General features: G+C 54.1%; 1 protein-coding gene across 1 annotated transcript in view; it reads left to right on the top strand.

Moving 5' to 3' along the window:
• The window catches only part of CSMD1 (CUB and Sushi multiple domains 1), a 193,176-nt gene that overhangs the window by 90,952 nt on the left and 82,329 nt on the right, over positions 1-19,895 (top strand). Inside the window, exons 27-30 of the mRNA XM_087815024.1 lie at positions 4,985-5,103; positions 8,599-8,668; positions 11,710-11,826; positions 17,047-17,256. Coding sequence (XP_087671150.1) covers positions 4,985-5,103; positions 8,599-8,668; positions 11,710-11,826; positions 17,047-17,256 — 516 coding nt within the window. The remainder of the gene's footprint in view (positions 1-4,984; positions 5,104-8,598; positions 8,669-11,709; positions 11,827-17,046; positions 17,257-19,895) is intronic.

Below are 19,895 nucleotides of genomic sequence, written 5' to 3'. Positions count from 1 at the left end.
AGTAACGACGGAAATTCTTGAAAATGGCTTAAGTCTCATGAAACAGAAAGTCCTACAGAGGATGCTGTTGTAGCTGAACACCAGCAGCGTGGATCACGCCTCTGTGATTATAATAATCCCTATAAATACATGCACGTTGTGATGCATGACTAACGGTAGTTTATTATTACGTTAATAATGCTAATGAGGGTTCTCCGCTTGAGTGTGGCCTGAGCACAGCCGCAGGCGATGAGGCTGGACCGAGGGGGCCCCCTGCAGCCGCCCCCGGGGTGCCGAGGGACCTTCCAGCTGTGCGGCCCGAGGGGAGCCCAGCACCCCGGCTCCGCAGCCTGGACACCGGCACCCACCGGCCGCGTGCCCCGGTCACCTCCTGCTTCGCTTCCTGCTGAGCCCCTGCTTGCATTTATCTTTATATGAATAATTCATGGATCCATAAGGTTTTTCCTAAATGCCTTTGTTTCAAAAGTCTCCTGAAGCCATCTCTTCACGGCACAGTTTGTGCTCAACAATTTTTTCTTTTTAAAAATAAGGAATAGCCCGGCCGGGCGTGGCTCAGCGGTTGAGCATCGACCTGGGATCCAGGCGATCAGGGTTCGATTCCCGGTCAGGGCACAGGCCTGGGTTGTGGGCTGCAGCCGATCAGTGGCTCTCTCATCATTGATGTTTCTGTCTCTCTCTCCCCCTCTCCCTTCCTCTCTCTGAAATCAATAAAGATATAGTTAAAAAAAAAAAAATCAGGAATAGCCCATATATTCTATAGAGCGTAGGATGACCCGCCCGTGTGCTGAGGGCTCGTGTGCCCACACGCAGGCTCCCTGGCTTCTTTGCCCGATAACCCACCTCTCCCCGTCTCTCCGTCCAGCCTGCTTTCCCCTCTCTGGTTTTCTCCGCGTGACTGTTTGAACTCTCCCATTAGCGTGACATGTTTTTTGAGTCGTGGAGTCTGGAAACCACACACTCGACCCATCAGACTGAGCACAGCGCCGAGTCCAGAGAAATGGCTCCAGGTTATTTCAGCTCCACCTACAAAGGTCTCCTTCATCCTGCTCGGCACATCTGACGAAATTGCCTATTTATTATGTTTCAAAGCCATTCTCATTTTCAAGATTTTAGCAAACCGTTCTCTGAAGTTTGCTGGATGGATTTAGAGCCACGGCCGAAAAGCCCCGATGAGGCTGTTTCTCCGGTTTGGCCGTCGGTGGGGTGAAGCCGCAGGACCGCACCCTCGGTCCGATCTGAGCTTGTCTTTCGAGTGGCTTTGCTTTGTGGTCCCTGCTCTCGGGGCTGGACGCATGGACGGCAAACACTTCCTCTGCCACCTCGAACCCTGCTCACATCTCTATAAGCAGCCCGTTTCCAGATGTCTCAGGCTTTACGTTTGAAGTGGCCGGAACGCCTGTCTGGGTGGCGGGAGTAAAGGCCCTGCGATGGGAAGCGTCTCGGCCCTGCTGTTCCTTCCTGGGAGGTGGGCGAAGCCCGTCGGAGGCACGACTGTCTTCCTTTCATCACGGCGCCTGGTGACCCAGGGTCAGGCGGTCGGTCGGTCAGCAGCCTTTGAAAGAAACGTTTCTTCCAGCATCTGCTGTCCTATCGCTCGTGATGCAGAGCGTAGGTAACCTTCGCGCTGAAAGAACGGGAGACCTTTTCCATGAAAGACGGGCTCACGCCCTGACCGTTTGCTCTCCTTGTGCCTCTGCGTCTGAGAGACACTTGGGATCATCCCATCAGAGCGTGTGCTACACGCCTTATTTCAGGGAGGCTTTAGAGCAGCTCTTCCGTTTGTCCAGGTCTTTCCAGGGGCCTATTTTTGCGTCTAAACAAATACCTCTTCGTTGACGGGTCTCGCGGTTTTGTCCCACTGGTGGTGTCCCCGCCCGTGATTTAACACATTAAACATCAGTTTTGCTCAACTGAAACCCTATTCTTCTAAAACTCTGCCCAAACAAGGGTCGTTAGAGGTCACTCTCTTTCTGGGGGTCTTAAAGGGTGTTGCGCAGTTGTGGACGGAAGTCGCCCGTCCCCAGCTCCCGCGTCTGTCTCTCGCTGTGATCAGCGTGACGCCTACATGCCGATGGTCTCGCCCCTTCTCCTCGCCAGAGCTTTCAGGGCGTCCGCCGGGTCCCGAGGTCAGGGAGTTAGCTGTTCTGTCTTCCAAGGTCCCAGGTTTTGCAGACCTTTGTCGCTGACTCGCCTCCTTACTGACGTTTGTGTTTCGGGACCTGATGCGCCCGGTGGACGTTTCTCTAAAGGGCTTTTCCTGGTTCTTTGAGCCCAGGCGGGGCCTCCAAGGTGCCCGCTGTGTGGCTCGGCGCCCTGTGCGGGGGCAGGGTCCCCAGGCGCTGGAGGAGCCCCACTCGTGACGTCGGTCCACTCTGTCCCTGCCGCCCAGTCATCCCAGTGCTGTGGGCGGGGTTGGCGTCTTGAGGGCACAGAGTCAACGTCTGGGAAATACTGGGCTCTGGTCCCGGACAGCTCAGTAGTTGACAGGTGTTTGAGGGTCATCCAGGGGCCCTTCTCTGCTTTGCACCTTAATTCTGGATGCACGTGTTTGTTTAAATGGTGTTACTAGGAGGTGTTGCTGCAAAAACCAAACATCTTCGTTTCCTCGGCCGCCAGCTTTCACGGAACGTGCAGTGATCCCGGATTAAGACGGAAGGAAGGTGATTCCGTCTGCGTTTCAAACACCAAGACCTGCCCGTCACCGCCTCCTGCGACGTCTCATATCAGACTCTGATTAAAATAATTTTTGTATGTTTTTATTTATTCAGAAATGTTATTATAATTCTCGCAGGTCCAGGAATAAATGCAAGTCACCTTTTCAACAGAATGAATTGGATGTACTCAAATGTCAAGGAAGGAGAGAGTGAAAATAAATTAATATGAATAAATGCATTTAAATTATAGCTGCAATCTGCATTCTAAAGTTAAAAAGATAGGGAGAGAGAATGAGACGTGTGCCAGTGAAACAAGGTGGATGCCTAAGTGGTTGTATTTTTTCATATTTAACAATTTTACGGTCTACGAAAGGCCCAAATGTGCTGGGAACAAAAGATATTGCCACTTAAGGCATCTGGTGTTTCCTGCTTTTTAAGGTGCAGCCATTTAGGGAGAGAGAGGTTTCAGCTTAGGAAACGCGGTGACGTAGCTCAGACCCGCTCGTCGCAGGCAGAACCCGTGTCCAGGGCTGGAATCGCCCAGTGAGGCCCTGGACCAGGGCAGGTGTCCCCCGGGAACTGTCACAGTCGCGCCCTGGAGTGAGGACACCGCCCCCCCGTCCCATCTTCTCAGGCCTGGGGCTCCCGCTGGCCTTTTCCTTAGTGTCTGATGCCAGCGCCTGGCGCCGAGGCTCCGGTGAGGAGTAGTCTCCACGGTGACTCGCCCGTCCCGGGTCTGTCCCCTCCTGGACCCTGCAGGCTCTGCCTGTCCAGACCCCGCAGCCTGGACCCACGGCGGCCGTGTGAGGGCACGTGGGCGGCACTGGCCCCTGCTCTCAGCAGCTCGCTGGGCTTGGCGTCTCCAACCTGAAACCTGTTAATAACTAGCCTCTGACTATGCTGTTTAAGTGAAGTTCGGTGAAACGGTGGAGCGTGCGTGTGAGCAGAGAGTGTGGGCCGAGTGCCCATCCTGGGGACCCGTCCTGTGGGCAGGTGAACAGCGTGCGCCTCGCTCTGTCCGGGGACCCACGGTCTCGGAGCCGCCAGGCCCCGCGCAGACCCGTTCTGCCGGTTTCCCGCTGGTTTTCGCTCCTGGATTCAGTGACGTCTCACCACCCTCCCCATCCCGCCCATGACCTGGAGTCCCGCCTGTCCATTAGCGTGACATTGGGGGTAAGAGCCGAAGTCTAAGTCCGAGGGCACCGGGGACATGGCGCTGGTCTGTCCCAAAGCCCTTTCCCCCATTTCTCACCCTGGATAAGCCATTCGTACCTTAAACCCGGGTGTCGCCCTGGCCGGGGTGGCTCAGTGGTCGAGCACCGACCCCGGGCACCCAGAGGTCGCTGGTTTGATTCCCGGTCGGGGCACATGCCCGGGTTTCAGGCTCAGTCCCCAGTAGGGGGCGTGCGGGAGGCAGCTGATGGATGATGTTTCTCTCTCTCCCTCTCCCTTTCTCTAAAATCAATTAAAAATATATATTAAAAAATAAACCTGGTGTCAGAAGAAGATACCCTAGAGCAATGGAAGAGATTAGTCTCCAGATCTTTAGCGCCGTTCCAAATGCATTTTTGATTCTATAAAATACCATTGCTGTGTGTTTTGTTTATTGGTATAATACGGGTTTATATAGATAAATGTTAAATGATACTTAGAATTAACTTATCGGATATTTTAGGCTGGATCCCAATATTCTGTGATACATTTGAAATATCCTTAGCTCCTTAACTAAAGGCCATTTCAGCTGGGAAAGCGCCTGGTGGCAGCTGTAGGGTCTGTAAACATCGGTCCTGTTTACCTAAGAACAGACTGTTCGTGAGATTATTAGTTTTTGTTGTCTTTAAATGAGACCGAGAGAGAGCTTGAATATGAAATACTGGTTCTCATATTTGTTTTCTGAAAGGGAGGGATTCCCAGATTCACACTCAGCATTTTTCATAAAGACTGTTAAGTATGTTTGAAAAACAATAAATAAGAAATATCGTGGGGTTTTGCGTCTAACACGGAACACAATTCTTGAAGGACTTTTCAAATTGTGTATAATTAGAATGGGAGTGTTTTACATGAAAAGTGGAAGAAACACATTGTATTTCAAGAACAAAAACAATTAATATTTAAAATGAAATGCATCAATATTAAAATGAAATAAATTAATATTGGAGAACTAGCTCTCAGCTGACGCAGAGCCACTTACAGTCTTCTTGGGGGGCGGTGAGCGGGCTCAGGCCTCTGTTCTTCCGACAGGAGGGGCAATAGAGAAACCCGTGTGACGAGTCGGGTACAGGAATGTGGCTTGTGTGACGTAACCTCTGCGTGTGTCTGCATTTCCACAGCCGTGGGGCTCGCCGCCTGCCAGGAGCCAGCCCTGCCCAGCAACGGGCTCAAGACGGGCGACCGGTACATGGTGAACGACGTGCTGGCCTTCCAGTGCGAGCCGGGGTACACGCTGCAGGTGGGTGTCAGGGCCACCCCGGGGTCCCCTCCCGCCCGGCTAGGCCAGAGCCCTAGGTTCCCATCTGCACAGGGGTCTCAGGTTCTCCCTCTCGGTCGGCAAATCAAGGCCGTCACGTTCCTCACGCAAGCCGGTCGTCTTACGTTCAGTGTGGAAATAGCTCGTGAGTGACAAAGGGCTCCTGCAAAGTCCAGCATTTTATTTTTGCGAGTATCTCATTTTAAATGGATGGACGAAAGCCTGAGGGACAGGCGCAGGCACAGGTCTCGGCGCGTCCCGCCCTGCAGCCCCGTCCTTGCACCTGCGCCGGTCACTTGTCCTCGCCATTCGGTCCAGGAACCGCCACTGAGCCCTGCTCTGTGCCGGGAAAGAGGCCCCTCAAGTATCACTTCATGAAATCGTCAGGGAATATTAGGTAGCAGTTTTTATAATCCCTAGATTTTTTTAATGTAAAACTTTTAATAAACTTCAAACAAACTAATGTGTAGCAACATTAGTCATTTCTCTGTTTTTTTTTATTTTTATTTTCTGGTTAAAACACGAATTAGTTTACAACCAGAATACTTTCTGTGTGTCACTCACTAAGCACCGTCCTTCTGCAATTCTCCCTGCCCAGCAACAGACGCTGGTCAGCTAAACACGTGCATTTCAAAATCCAATGGAAATATTTAAGCCTAGTTAGGTTTCCGGTCTTCAGCGAATTCCAGCAGCAGGGTGCTTCCCGCTGTATGTTTATGGCCACGTTGGCGCTGACGGTATTTCCAGGAAACCTTTTTCAGTTGTTTCCTTGCTGGCCGATAACAGACGCGAGTGAGCACAGAGCCAGGCCTCGGCCCCGCAGGGAGGGACGGAGCCTGCGCAGTTTTAGGTTCTGCACCCGTGTGGGAGCGAGTCCCCCGAGCTGAGACGAGTCTCGGGGGCCGCAGGCACGGCTGCCGATGGCCTGCGTGCCCCTGAGCGCTCAGTGCCCAGAACCTCCAGCTGTGCTCAACCCCCACGGGGCGGGGACCCGAGGGCATAGCTCGGCTGGTGAGGCCCCGGCAGCTGAGGGCGCAGACCCTGCCGAGGTGGGCACCTCGGGGCAAGTGGGCCCCCCTGTGGGAAGCAGCCTCTCGTGAGTTTAGAGACAACGTCAACCTCGCCCAGCTCAGCCAGGGAAATCCATCACCGCTTTTTATAAACAGGGTCGACAGGTAAAGCCACCGCGGGAAATCCACCCGCCCCGCAGTCTGCGGATCTGGGTTCCCCAACAATTGTGATGACAAAGGGGTGGGCAGACCTGCCCGGAACGGGGGCCACTGCGGGAGCTGCCGGCTCAGCGGGTTTTAACGGAGCCCACGGAGGCCCTTTAACTGATTCTTTGGGACGAAGCCTCCTGTTTCTCGGGTGACAGAGGAAACAATCCCGAGGCACGTCCCAAGGATTTTATTGAAAGGGACGCCTGACACACAGTTTCATGCCCCGTGTTTTTGGCGTGCCCTGCAAGTTGTGCGTGTACAGGATGGGCGGGCGTAGACTGACCTGCGTTTCTCGCCTGCTGCTGCTCGTGGGGTAAACTGACTCGCGCGGGCAGATGGCCCCTGGTCTCCGCTCCCTGCCTCGCCCTTCGGCACCCCGCTGGCCCCTCTCCTCCCTTCTGACCTTTTTTTCCAGCGACTTGAGCATCTCCTATGGGGCCTCCCTCAGCCCCCAGAGGAGATGGGAGACTGACTTAGGGAGGCCCTTCCCTGTGGAGAGTTGTTTATGTCCTGCTTGGAGGTGAAGGCCCAGGACACACCGGAGGCCTGGCCACTGGCCGCTCTGTTTTTCAGATGCAGATGAAGCTGTTTGTTTCTCCCTTAGAGACGGGTCAGGTCTGAGCTCCCAGGCTGCAGTTTGTCCCATGAGTAAAAACAGGATTCTGGGTTATTTTAGTGGCTGAAATCGACAGTTTTGCTAGCACATCCCTGCATTTGGAGAGGCAGCGTGTGTAAATGACATGCAGCTCATGTAAGGACTGCTCCTGGATAGTTTATGCACAGATGGCTATAAACATGCATCCTGCTGGCCTCAGGGACACGGCATGAAGGTCCTGTGACCTGTCACAGGGAAAGTAAGTCCTGAACATTTGAATGATTTAGGATTCCCATCGTCTTTACATTTGCTTTCCTGTTCTTTGAAAATACGAAGAGACACGATTTTCATTTTAAGTTAGCGTGCAGACACTCGGGGTCCTGTCTCGTTCTGCGTCTGTGATCAAGATTTCAGCTGGAGCCACTCCGGTGGAATGTCAACACCAAAATCCAGAGCAGGACATGAGCTCGGCTGGTCATAAGTGATGGTTTTATTGCTAGTCATCAATACGTGTCTTTAAGAGTTTTGCATTTATGTTTATCCATAATTCAGAAGAAATTTTTTATAAAGATAGTTGAACGGATGAGGGAACGAGTCTGCTTGGAGCGTGGACTGCGGCAGGAGAAGCGTCGCCCAGACGTCTTCTTTACGGATAAGTGGGGCCGCCCTGGACCCTGGCGAGTCTAGGACGCCCGGCGGTGCGAGGACGTGGGCTCTGGCGCAGGCGCAGGGGCCGAGGTGCTCTGGCCGCGGGAATGTTGTCGTTGATAACCCCTCGGGGGCCAGTTCCCGACAGACGGGCCCCGATGAGCTGGATTATCTGCTGCGATCTACGATTTGTTTTTCTGTCGCCTCTGGGCCAGTTCTGGGCAGCAAATGGAAATTCACAAGATAAGTGCACGTGGCAGATAAGCCACGGAGTCGTGGTGAGGGAAAAGTAGAGCAGTCTGCACATGGAGGCACCACTGTCTCCTTTCACGGTAAGAGAGGTGTTAGCGCCAGGCGCCTCCGAATTCAACCCTGTGCCCTTCGGCGTGTAGGAGGGACCCTGGAGCAGGTCGGGGAGGCTGACAGCTGAGGGCTTCGTGAAGTTAAATGATAAAGATTTCAGGCGATGGGCATTAGTTTCATTGATTCGACGGCCCGTGGGGCTGCCTGATAGAGGGGAATATCACCTCCTGACCCGGTTTTTGCTGGACCGCCGTGGCGGAGGGGCTCGTGCCTGAGCCACGGATGCCGGGGAGCTGCCTCGTCATGAGCAGACGCCGCAGGGCCGGCACGTCGCCCTTCGAATCAGTACCTTGCGTTTCCTAGTCATTTCCAGCCTCTGGGACCGAAAGCTATGGCTTATCATGATGCAAAAAGTGAACAAACAGCATTTGGCTCAACTCCCTCCATCCCTAAGCCTCAGCAAGGAGCCCGCAGCAGAGTAGACAGTGGGAAGGGACACTGCAGAGATTTTTAAATGAGAGGAAACACGGTCGGATTACTCTCGTTTGAGTAAAATATGTGACCTACGCAGGCACGGCACTGAAAATACATTTCAGGCTTCTGGAAGTTTTCACCTGGTAAGTAAACCCGGAACGGACGGACCTGGTCACAGACACTCTGCCCGCGAACACTGTGCTCAGGTGTGTGAGTCTCCCCGTCTTCTCTCCCCAGGGCCGCTCCCACATCTCCTGCATGCCGGGCACCGTGCGTCGCTGGAACTACCCACCCCCTCTCTGCATCGGTAGGGACACAACTGTCCTTGCTCCGGCCACGTGTCCTGTCGAGGCCTCCACGGGCACCGCCCTGAGCTGCTCTTTATCCAAACGACGTGTGTGCAGCCTCACGGGACGGCCGGTGCAGGCTGCGTGCCGGGGCCCTGGACCCTCCATCCCCCTCCCGTTTTCCACACGAGACGGTGCCTGGTGCTGCCACGACCACTCACCCCTCCACCCGCAGCGCCCCGCCTGCCACGCCCACTCACCCCCTCCACCTGCAGCGCCCCGCCTGCCACCTGCTCACCCCTCCACCTGCAGCGCCCCGCCTGCCATGCCCGCTCACCCCCTCCACCTGCAGCGCCCCGCCTGCCACGCCCACTCACCCCCTCCACCTGCAGCGCCCCGCCTGCCACGACCGCTCACCCCTCCACCTGCAGCGCCCCGCCTGCCACGCCCGCTCACCCCTCCACCTGCAGCGCCCCGCCTGCCACACCCACTCACCCCCTCCACCCGCTCACCCCTCCACCTGCAGCGCCCCGCCTGCCACGCCCGCTCACCCCCTCCACCCGCTCACCCCTCCACCTGCAGCGCCCCGCCTGCCACACCCGCTCACACCCTCCACCCGCTCACACCCTCCACCCGCTCACACCCTCCACCCGCTCACACCCTCCACCCGCTCACACCCTCCACCCGCTCACCCCTCCACCCGCTCACACCCTCCACCTGCTCACACCCTCCACCCGCTCACACCCTCCACCTGCTCACACCCTCCACCCGCTCACACCCTCCACCCGCTCACACCCTCCACCCGCTCACCCCTCCACCCGCTCACACCCTCCACCTGCTCACACCCTCCACCCGCTCACACCCTCCACCCGCTCACACCCTCCACCCGCTCACCCCTCCACCTGCTCACACCCTCCACCTGCTCACACCCTCCACCTGCAGCGCCCCGCCTGCCACGCCCGCTCACACCCCTCCAGGTGCAGCGCCCCGCCTGCCATGTTAGCACCTGCCACGAGAGATCAGTAGTAACCATCCTGTCCTTTTTAAAAGTTTCTGTTTTGCATATCATTGAGTTTTTTTTGGTTTGTCTGGGGTTTTTTTTGCATTACTATTGATTTTTCCAAATATTGCTCTAACATATCAACGAGGGGCAGGCACCCTCTTCACACCCGCACTGGAGGGAGGCCCCTCTCTGGCCTCGCCTCTCGGAGCCCTGCGCGGGGTCCCGCACCCCGGGCGCAGCAGCGCTCACAGGAGGTTCTGACTGGACTTTCTCACGTGGAGGTGTCACGTAACTTCCTGCGACTTAATTGCTCCCCCTGCAGCCCCGAGGATCCCAAAGACAGGGCTGTTAGCACACAGTGGGCCCTCAGTGATGTTGCTTCACGAATGCCCGGTAATGACCGACTCCCAGGGAGCGTGGGCGGGACAGAGTCACTGGGTCGCTTCTCACAGCCCCTCCCCGGCTGAGACGGAGAACTGCCCCGGGACCCACTCGGAACCGCTGGTCTCACCACCGCCACCCTCCGGCACCCCCACAGTGCCGGGGGTTTCAGGGGAGCGGGCTCAACACTTATGGGCAGTTTTTATATATGTTTTTATTGTTTTTAGAGAGAGAGGAAGGGAGAGGGGGAGAGAGAGAGAGAAACATCAATGATGAGAGTCACGGATCGGCCGCCTCCTGCACGCCCCCGACTGGGGATCGAGCCCACAACCCGGGCCTGTGCCCTGACCAGGAATCGAACCCTGACCTCTTGGTTCATAGGTCAAGGCTTCGCCCCTGAGCACATGGGCCGGGTGTAAAGCAGGCAATTTTAAAGGCCGCAGCACATCCCTCAAATGTCCTCCGAGCTCCTCGCAGGAGGGCTATGGCCTGTTCGAGAGGCCGTGACAGCGCAGTGTTGCCGGTCCCCGCGGGGTGGCCGCTCTGTGTCAGGCCTTCCTCAGCCTGGTTTCCCCGCATCTCACTCAGATCCTGGGTATTAAAGAGTTTCTGATGATAAACGACTCAACTTTCTTGACCGGGAAACAGGTGGAGCTGTGCCCAGAGGAAAATAAAACTAAGCTGAACCATTGGAACAACCCAAAGTCCGCCTTTGTGAGCCTCGTCCAGGCAACACTGCATGTCAGGCTACGTTCAGGATTTTGTGCATTTATGGGGGACAGCGTTCCTTGGTGACCCATATTTTTGTGTGTGTGAAGGTGACTTCTCGGTAAAAAAATAAATGTCTAGACTCTCCGGTCACCTAACAAGTTGAAGGTATTCGTGTGGGGGTTTGAAACTCCCAGGCTGGCCGGCCAGTGCGGCTCAGCGGTTGAGCGTCGACCTAGGATCCAGGAGATCGGGGTTCGATTCCCGGTCAGGGCACAGGCCCGGGCTGCGGGCTGCAGCTGATCAGTGACTCTCGTCATTGATGTTTCTCTCTCTCCCTCTCCCTTCCTCTCTCTGAAATCAATAAAGATGTGTTTTTTAAAAAAAGGAAACTCCCGAGCTCACCTGTAAGGGAACCAGGTCCGACCTCTGGGACGGCCCCTCCCCGCCTGCCCCACACACTCCATCGCTCTCCTGGCGTAGTTTTAAACACAGAACCCTCCCTTAGATTTGGGGATTTAATATTTTAAACCTCGAAATGAAATTCTCGCAGTCAAGTACTGCGGCACGGCTGGCAGTCCGGGTTATGTGAGGAGGTGTTTCATCTGCACGGTCACCCTGTGTTACCCAGATATCACTCATTTTTACCTTTTATATAAACACCTCGCCTATTAACAATGGCGAAGACACACCCCCTTCCCTAACGCCCGCTCGCCCTTCGTTCCTAACGAGGCCCGGAGACGGCCCAGAGCGCGTCCCAGGAGCGAGGACCGACCCGGGATGGAAAGGTGTCCCTGGCGGTTGTTCACCTGGTTGCTTCGGGTTAACTCCAGCTGGGGGGTGTTGGGACTAGAAATTCATACGGAGGTGATAGGTACCTACCAGCTCTTGAAAACCTCAAGGCCTGGTAATTAAAATGAACAGCCCTGATGAAGACGACTGACATCAAAACCGTTGTCCCCTCTCCAGCGATGTGCGGAGGGACCCTGAGCGGCGTGGGGGGCGTGATCCTGAGCCCCGGCTTCCCCGGCGCCTACCCCAACAACCTGGACTGCACCTGGAGGATCGCCCTGCCCGTGGGCTACGGTGAGTGAAACGGGGGTTCCCCGCAATTCTCCGTCGGCTCCGTCTCAGCAGGAAGTCAGCTGAGTTAAAAAACTCGCTTTTTCTGTCCACGTGACGGTGTCTGTGACTCAGCCCGGGGACAGATGTAAAGGAAGCTTGGTCAGAGCGACTGGGAGAGCAGGGGGTTATTGGGGACATCGATTGGGCCCTGCAACCCTCTCCAGGGCAGGCCGGCCGCCCGAGGGTGACACCACGGACGCTCGGGGCGCCCCGGGCGGCACCCCCCCAGCTCCACGATCAACCTCCTCGCTCCTAATCCTGCCTCCAGAACCCGCCCACGCAATTCCGCAACAGTCGGTGTGTATGGTAAACAGTTCTAAGGCTTTTTCGGGTTTTGGCACATGATTTATCATTTTAAAATTAAATATTGTCATGATTTCTGTTTATGAAAGTGGCTCCGTATAACATTTAGCTTTGACCGTTCAGGTCATTCCTCCTAAAGAATTCCTGACCTTAGGGGCCGTGTCCCTAACGGCTCGCGTGGCTCCCTCAGGAGCGCGGCCTTAGGGAAAGCGTCATTTCCCATCCCGCCCGCCCGGCGGCTGCCTTGGCGTCAGGTCATCAGCTGGGGTTTTCCCACCTCTGATTTTTCTAGGAGCAGCACCGTGTGCAGGGCTGTCGGGTTAGACACCGTGTCCTGGGACAGAGTCGTTGGGGCTTGTGTACTAAGTAATTTTCGCCGGTGAAACGTTGCAAAAGATTAATGAACAGGAGCAAAAACGGGCGTCGCCGCCCTGGAAGAAGCTCGTATTTTTAAAAAGTTTTCAAGCTTTGCCTCGAGACCCTGTGCCCCGCGGCAGGTGAAGCTGTTCCGTGGAAGGGAAGGGAGGGGACAGCGGCCGGGAGGGAAAATGGGCGGCAGGCTGGGAAGGCAGCGGTCAGGTGTGAGGACGCGGACGTGCTGTGGACAGACGCCCAGCGTTAGCCCAGAGAAAGGCAGGGGCCAGAGGGCGCCCCCGGGTGAGGCCCACGCCCGCTGCTCTGCCGGGGCCACCCAGAGGGCAGAGATTTCACAGGGGGGCAGCCGCTCTGTGTTGCCCCCAGGCTTTTAGTTTCGTTTCGTTTTTTAATCATAAATTCTGAGCAGAGACGGTAATTCTGCCCTGTGCTCGATGGCGCCTCCCGTGGGGTCCTGAGGGCACAGCCGTGGCCGGCACATCGCCTGGAGCAGGCGCCAGGGGTTGGGTGGGAGATGCACAGATATGTTCGTGTTTTTCTTTTTAAAGTATCGCTGACATGCGACGTCATAGGGCACTCAGACGCCCAACCGAGCGACCGGGCATCCACCTGCCTTACCAGGCGATCACCCGGTGAGTCCGGTGACGCCTGTCCCCCCACGGTCACTACAGTGCGGTGCACGGGTCCCGCCCTGCACGTTGCGTCCCTGACGCAGCCACTGACCGCTGGAGGTTTGTGCTTCTCACTCTCGGTCACCGTTTCCCCCCCTCCCCTGGGGACCGTGTGTCTGTCTTCCGTGTCTGTGAGTCTGTCTCTGTGTTTTCATTGGTGAGATTCCCTCACTTCCTCATGTCAACCCCCCCCCAGGCCAGGGCGGCGGGGACCCAGGCTTCCCCGCGTCCCCGCCCTGACCGCTGTGGTCACTGGTCACTTACCTGATAAGCCCGCGGCCGGCGGGCAGCACAAACCCCTGGGGGGGGCATCGCTGACAGTCGCCGCTCTCAGCAGCCAAACCCAGTCCTCCGGTGACTCTGCTGTTTCCCTCCCTTTACACAGCTGGCTGCCGGGTGTGATTTGGGATGAGCCCGATCGACTCGGAATTCCTGTCTCTATTTTCTGGAAAATTTCTCAAGGCGTAGTTAACAGAAATGCAGCCAAATTTCCCCTGCTTAGCTGTCACCTTTCGTATTTACAAACCGGGGCACTAACCCTGCCTCCTCGCCACCCAAGGTGACCTTCCCCTGGAGCATCTAGAAGCCTCGGGCGGGCGTAGAAGCTTCTCTAGAATATTCCCTGAGCTCTAGACTATTCGCCCTCGTGCCTGTTTTGCGCGCGTGTGTGTTCGTTTTTACACGCAGAAGACGCACACCCGAGCAATGAGTATTCAGACATCCCCTGAACTACTAAACAAGGGTTAGGCTCGGGAGCCGCGGTCACACGAGCACTCAGGGTTTTGTCGGAGTCCAAGGTCACACACCCGGGAGGGACACTCACTTTTCCACCTGGAAGGACAGCAGGCCACCGGCCATGCGCTGTGGCTCCGCCCGAGAGGGGCAGGCACGTCCCTGTCCTTGTAAAACCATGTTTCCCAGTGTCTGTGAGACAGCAACAGGGCGGCTGGGTGACGCTCGGCTCCAATCCCGTCCCGCTGGCTCCGCGACGTCACACTGGGCGCCGCGCGCTGGAAGTTAGACGGCTGAGTGATTCCGTTCGAGCCGGATGAGGGCCGGCTCTGCCCCGTGTCCCGATGGGCGCGGGCGGCTTGATAGCTGTGGGCACTTTATCCCGCTTAAAATATTAATTTAGTTCATAATATTGCAGTTGTCACAATTCCCTTTCCATTTTCAGTTTAATTCCGAATCAGGAAAGGCCCTGTTCCCTGTTTCCTACGTCCTATGAATTTCAAAATGTAATCTGATAAATAATCTGAAGTCTGCACACCTGGGATGAACCCATTTTAAGCCATTTCCCTGATATTTGGTTTTATACCCAAAAGTGGAAAGTGTGGTAGGTGCTGGGCCCCTGCCCTGGTCTCCCTCCCGTCCTTCGGGTGCTGTTTGCACCGGGACGGAAATGTCAGTGATGCAGCAGCTGGTTTTGGTTGTTTTCGGGTCCGTGTCTCATTCTAGCTGCTGGCGGCAAACGTGGTGGGCGTTTAGGAGACTGGAGGCCACAGGGGTTTAGTGGCCTGGACAGTCACACGCACATACACATACGCACACATGTGCACACACACATGCACACATACCTGCACACACATGCACACGCACACACAGAATGATTTGTTAGAGTTTACTAGTAACAGCGCTCTCTTTTATCAGATTTGTGGACCATGCTAAAAAGAAAACTGTATTTTTAATTCATCACCTGGTGAGGAACTAAATTGGATTCTGATGTGTAGCTTCCCAACAGCCGAGTGTCCACCCGTCACAGCTGTGGGGGGGACCGGTGGGAACTGAGGGGCTGAGGGGGCCACTGGCCCTCTTTCCTCCCTCCCCTCCCCTTCTCCTCTCCCCCCTCCAACCTCTCAACCTCTCTCTCTCTCTCTCTTTTTCCTGCATCCAAATTTCTTTTGTCCAAACATATTTGCTGGAATTGAGAAGAAAATTAACAGCTCATTGTTGGCATTCAAAGAAGAAAAATATTAGACGTTTTAAAACATTTATAGAGTTTAAGTTTACAGAGCTGCTGCGTATTGGGTGTGTGCGTGCCTCCGTTAGCGTCCCCGGGCCCTGCAGACCGGGACCCGCCTCCCTGGGCTGCGCCTGCGCTCGCGTGTCGGGCTGGACAGCGCATATGCGTTGAATTCCACGTTCTGGTTGACGTTCAAGGCCCTTCTCTCCTCCCAGGCGGTTCCTCCTGCCCTCTGCTTCCTTGGCTTCCCCTGAACGGTTCCACGCTCTGCTCCGCTTTTCCTTCCTCTCCCAGCCGGGGCTGAACACTTTTAAGGCAAAAGAGTTTTCTCCAAGGACTGGAGAACCTTCACATCATGAGACTGTTGGTCTTGTCGGGGGCGTTGCAGCTGAGCCAGCGCAGGGGAGGGTGTGTCCCCCGGGGGTGTTCGTGACGCTGCGCCCCCTCCCCGCTGCCGCGGGCGTCACCCTCCCCTCCCTGGGCCTTGGTTTGCTCCTGACGACAGCAGTTCCCCTTCCTGGGGAACCGGGAGGGAAGATCTGGTTGGCGAGTTGCCTCCCGAGCGGGGTGGTTGGCCCTGCCCTACGCCCGACCAGCAAGACCTGCGTTTGCTCTTTCCTTCCTCGCAGAGATTCCTGCATCTGATGGAGCCGGTGGTTTTGGATTTTGGATGACTTTGCATTTCATTGAGCAGGTTTAGATGTTCCTTCCCCCCGCTGTTGACATGAGGGCCTCTTCTTCCTTTGTCTCCGAGTCTGGCCAGGGCGACTGTTTCCCATCAACAGCCCAGGGGCTACGTGCGCTTTTCGTTTCCCTGCACCCGCGCCCGAGTGGGTAACCGTGGAAGCATTACCTCTAGTTCTCCAACCTCGGAAACAAGCGTGTTGGCTGAACGGTGACATCGAAGCTCTTATCTACCGAGAGCAGGAGAGGAGCACAGAGCAAAGCTCTTCTCAGGCGTGGGCGGGATAATCTGTAAGAGCTGTTGACCTCCTAGTCTGGGCTGTACAAACCCAAATTAATTGCCTGGGTTTATGTAAAAACGGCTGCCTTCGGAATTCTCTCTAAACTGCTTATGTGATTAAAGTACTTCAGACGCAGCGGTCACGTAAATGTTCAAAAATGCCACAGCCCCGCGGTTCGGACGTTGCTTTGCTTCTGAATTATCCGCTGTAGCTTATCTTGTGCACACGTCCACGTGACCCCGGCCCCATGGGTCATCCGAGTGTCTCAGGCTGTTGACCGGTGCCGGGCTGTTAGGCTGAGTTGTGAGAGTTACGGCGGGTTTATTGGTTCGGTTTGTTGCAAACACCAGTGACTTGCTTTGCCTGCAAAACACAGTTGAAAGGATCTCTTGCTAAAGGAGCAAAGCTCTGTGCAGTGGATGGGCCATTTAAAAGCCACTTGGAGAGTTCTTTGCATTTATGTTCAGACCTGCGCCAGCCCCTGCCTTGGTGAAGCTGTAACCCACCTCCTGGGTGACCTGACAGTTACCACCGTGTGTTCATGGTGATATTAGAGCGGCAGCCGGGCGGAATCACAGCCACAGGCATGAGACCCGGTCAGCGCTCCAAGAATGACACCCATGTGTCTCCGCACTGACCTGCTGGTGCTGTTCCTGTCTCACCGAGAAGCCGGCTCAGGGGCATCGGTTGCATAGATAAAGGTCACACAGCTCCTGGGTGGTAGGGGTGCAATTGGACCAAGGTCGCTCGTAATCCAAAGTGAGTGAGTGGCCCCTTCACTGCCCCGTCTGCCTCCTGGAGGGACAGTGTTTGGGGCCACTAATAAAATGCAGTCACTTTGGATAAACGTCGATTTTACAAATTTTGATATTAACATTCACTTATTGTGCACATTTCCTCACAGGGGCACATATTCAGTTCCTGAACTTTTCCACGGAGGCCAATCACGACTACCTGGAGATCCAGAACGGACCCTACCACACGAGCCCCATGATCGGGCAGTTCAGCGGCCCCGACCTGCCGCCCGCGCTGCTGAGCACCACGCACGAGACCCTCGTCCGCTTCTACAGCGACCACTCCCAGAACCGGCCGGGCTTCAAGCTGGCCTACCAAGGTGAGGCACCCAGCAAGTTCAAAGGCACTTCTCGCGGGTGAATTGTGCCCGATGTAAACCCCCCGATCGGTTGAAAGCTGGTTCGACTGGACTCGTTTTTAGAGGAGGGCTCTGCCGAGGGGTCGGGGGGTCACTGCTGTTCTCGTCCCAGCAGGAAGGACACGGACACCAGGGGCACAGTCAGCCACACACAGCCACAGCCCCACCCACCCTCTCACTGCCCTGTGGCCACCGTCACGCGCCTTCCAAGCCACAGAGCTTCACCCTCACACCGTCTTCTCACTGGGCATGTGTCCTCTTAGCCACATGGGGGTCTCGTGTCCCCGGGACGGCCGTGCGGGGGGCCCTTCATCTCGGAAGTGGGTCGGGCGGTGTCGCCCACGTCCTGACGTCTTCTCAGCCTAAAATAATGGCCCTATGTGCTCTTTCCGTCATATTCCAATTAAGCCGGAAAAAAACTCAGGGAATGCACTGTGTTCTTTCTTAAACTATCAAAATATGAGGCCTCCATGAACAGTCTGGATCGGCCATTATAGCGTTTTTGACATGTGAAAAAGTTCAAAATTTTCATTTCCTACAAAATAACTAACTGGCCTTTTCTTGAATGTTGTTAAATCAAATGAAGTTGAAAATGTCAGAAGTAGGGCCTTTTCCTTTTAACCCGGCTACGTTGCCTCTTTTCTTTAATTTCATAGGCCGCCCTCAAAATAGAGCTTTAATAGTCCCGTGAGGTGATCACTCCCTAAGATATATACGTGTCTAATCACGATGCTACCCACCTGAAGCTAATGTTGCATCAGCTGTGATTGGAAAGTTAATTTTTAAAAATAATTTAACAAATTTGAGAATATAGTACACACATCTTAAAAATAAAAATGATGTTGAAAAAAAACTCATGAGAGTTTTGTTTGCCATGCAATTTTAAAACTGTATTTTATCTTACATAATAACATCTAACCTCCATAGTTTCAAAAAATGTTTGTTTTACTTCTCTTGATTATTTTTTAGATAAGGTTACTAAGGCCATGTCTACCTAGTTCCAAAGTTACGGATTAGTTGAATACAAAAATAATAGTCTAAACACAAAACCCCACAAAAGGCCTGTGTTGGAATCATCTAGACCGGAGTCATACAGTTACTGCGATGGGTTAGCAAAATATTAATATTTTTAAACTGTCAACATTTGGAATTAGATTTCACATAATTGGTGAAATATCCACAGATCCGCTTTCCTGTTTTCTCTTGCAATGTCAGAACCTGGAAATATCTGTCCAGCATTCCCCCTGGGGACAGCCCCTGAAGCATCAGCCTGGCCGCTTCTTTCAAAGGTGGAAACATTGGATTAAAGTTTCCCTTGGCTTCCTGCCGCCTTGGCCTCCGCTTGGCCTTTGGGCACCTGGACCAGGGAGTCCCCGTCTAGACCAAACATCTGCTTAGCTGAGTGAATGTTTTACTTACTTGACATATGACTCTAAGTTTAAGTATCCACATTTAAAAAAATCCTAAATAATATATTTTTATAATGGGTAATTAATTTGCTGTAACTGAGAGAGATAAAAATAAAATAAAAAAGAAGAATATGAATTTGAGGCATTGTAATTTCTCACGGGGTATCATTTCTGACAGGGATGAAGCTTAATTGGATAGTTGATCATTTTACAAAATTTAAAAACTGGCAAAATGACACACCTGGGATCCGTATGTCACACCGGAATTCCCAGGTTCCCCTGCAGATTTATAAGTTAAGCGCGTAATGAATAACTCATAGGAAGGTGCATAAATCATGCAGAGAATCCCTGTCATTCTCAGCGGTGTCTGTGTCGTACCTCTTCCTCCCCGACCTTGTCATTTATTTATGGCCGTGTGGAGGTCAGAGACGTTACGCGCAGATGTAGCTGTCGTGAAGTCAAATGATTCCTCAGAGCTGGAGGAATGAAGTCCATGAACCGTGCTCAATAAAATCGAGTTCATGCACCTTCTTTCTAACTCAGGAACTGGAAAGCGGGTGACAGAATGGAGATTTTTATCAACTAATTAGACCTGCGTCAGAAAATATAATGAATATTACACAGATGGCTACATGATCCCGTCGGCTGTCACATCAGGCACCTGAAATTTAAACACGGCTTGAGATTGATAGACGGGATAATAGATATTTTCCTGGGTACAAACAAAGGAGCCCCGGGCAAGGCGAAGGTCTGTGTTAACTCACACAGGTGGTATTGGCAGGGGCTTATGGGTACGAAGATTTTTTTTATACTATTTTCGAAATTGTGGCATATTCGGAATTTCAGTGGCTCTCTTTACTTCTTGGTTTTTTGTAACTTGACACTTGGAGAAATTGAACATTTCTCTTCCTGCCTCCCACCCTCTCCCCGTCTCTGTCTCCTTGCTGTGTTACGGGCGTAATTGCTCACTGCTGAGAAGCGTAGAGACAGTGCCAAGGGCCTTGGCCGTCGGCGGTGAAAGGTGGTCTTTTTATCAGAGGTCCTTCCACTCTTTTGCTTCCCCTCTGCTGTATGTGCAAAGTGCCTTTAAAAACAAAAACAAGAAAACCACACAAAACATAGCAGGGGCTGTGAATCTCCGTAGTCATTCCCTCAATCGGAAAACTGTTGAATTTTTAGTGGAACGAGTCT

The sequence above is a fragment of the Miniopterus natalensis genome, chromosome 2 (genome assembly GCF_054644295.1).
Source record: "Miniopterus natalensis isolate mMinNat1 chromosome 2, mMinNat1.hap1, whole genome shotgun sequence".
Classification (NCBI taxonomy): domain Eukaryota; kingdom Metazoa; phylum Chordata; class Mammalia; order Chiroptera; family Miniopteridae; genus Miniopterus; species Miniopterus natalensis.
Note: the sequence above shows the minus strand (reverse complement) of the source record. Positions and strands in the feature narration are given on the sequence as shown.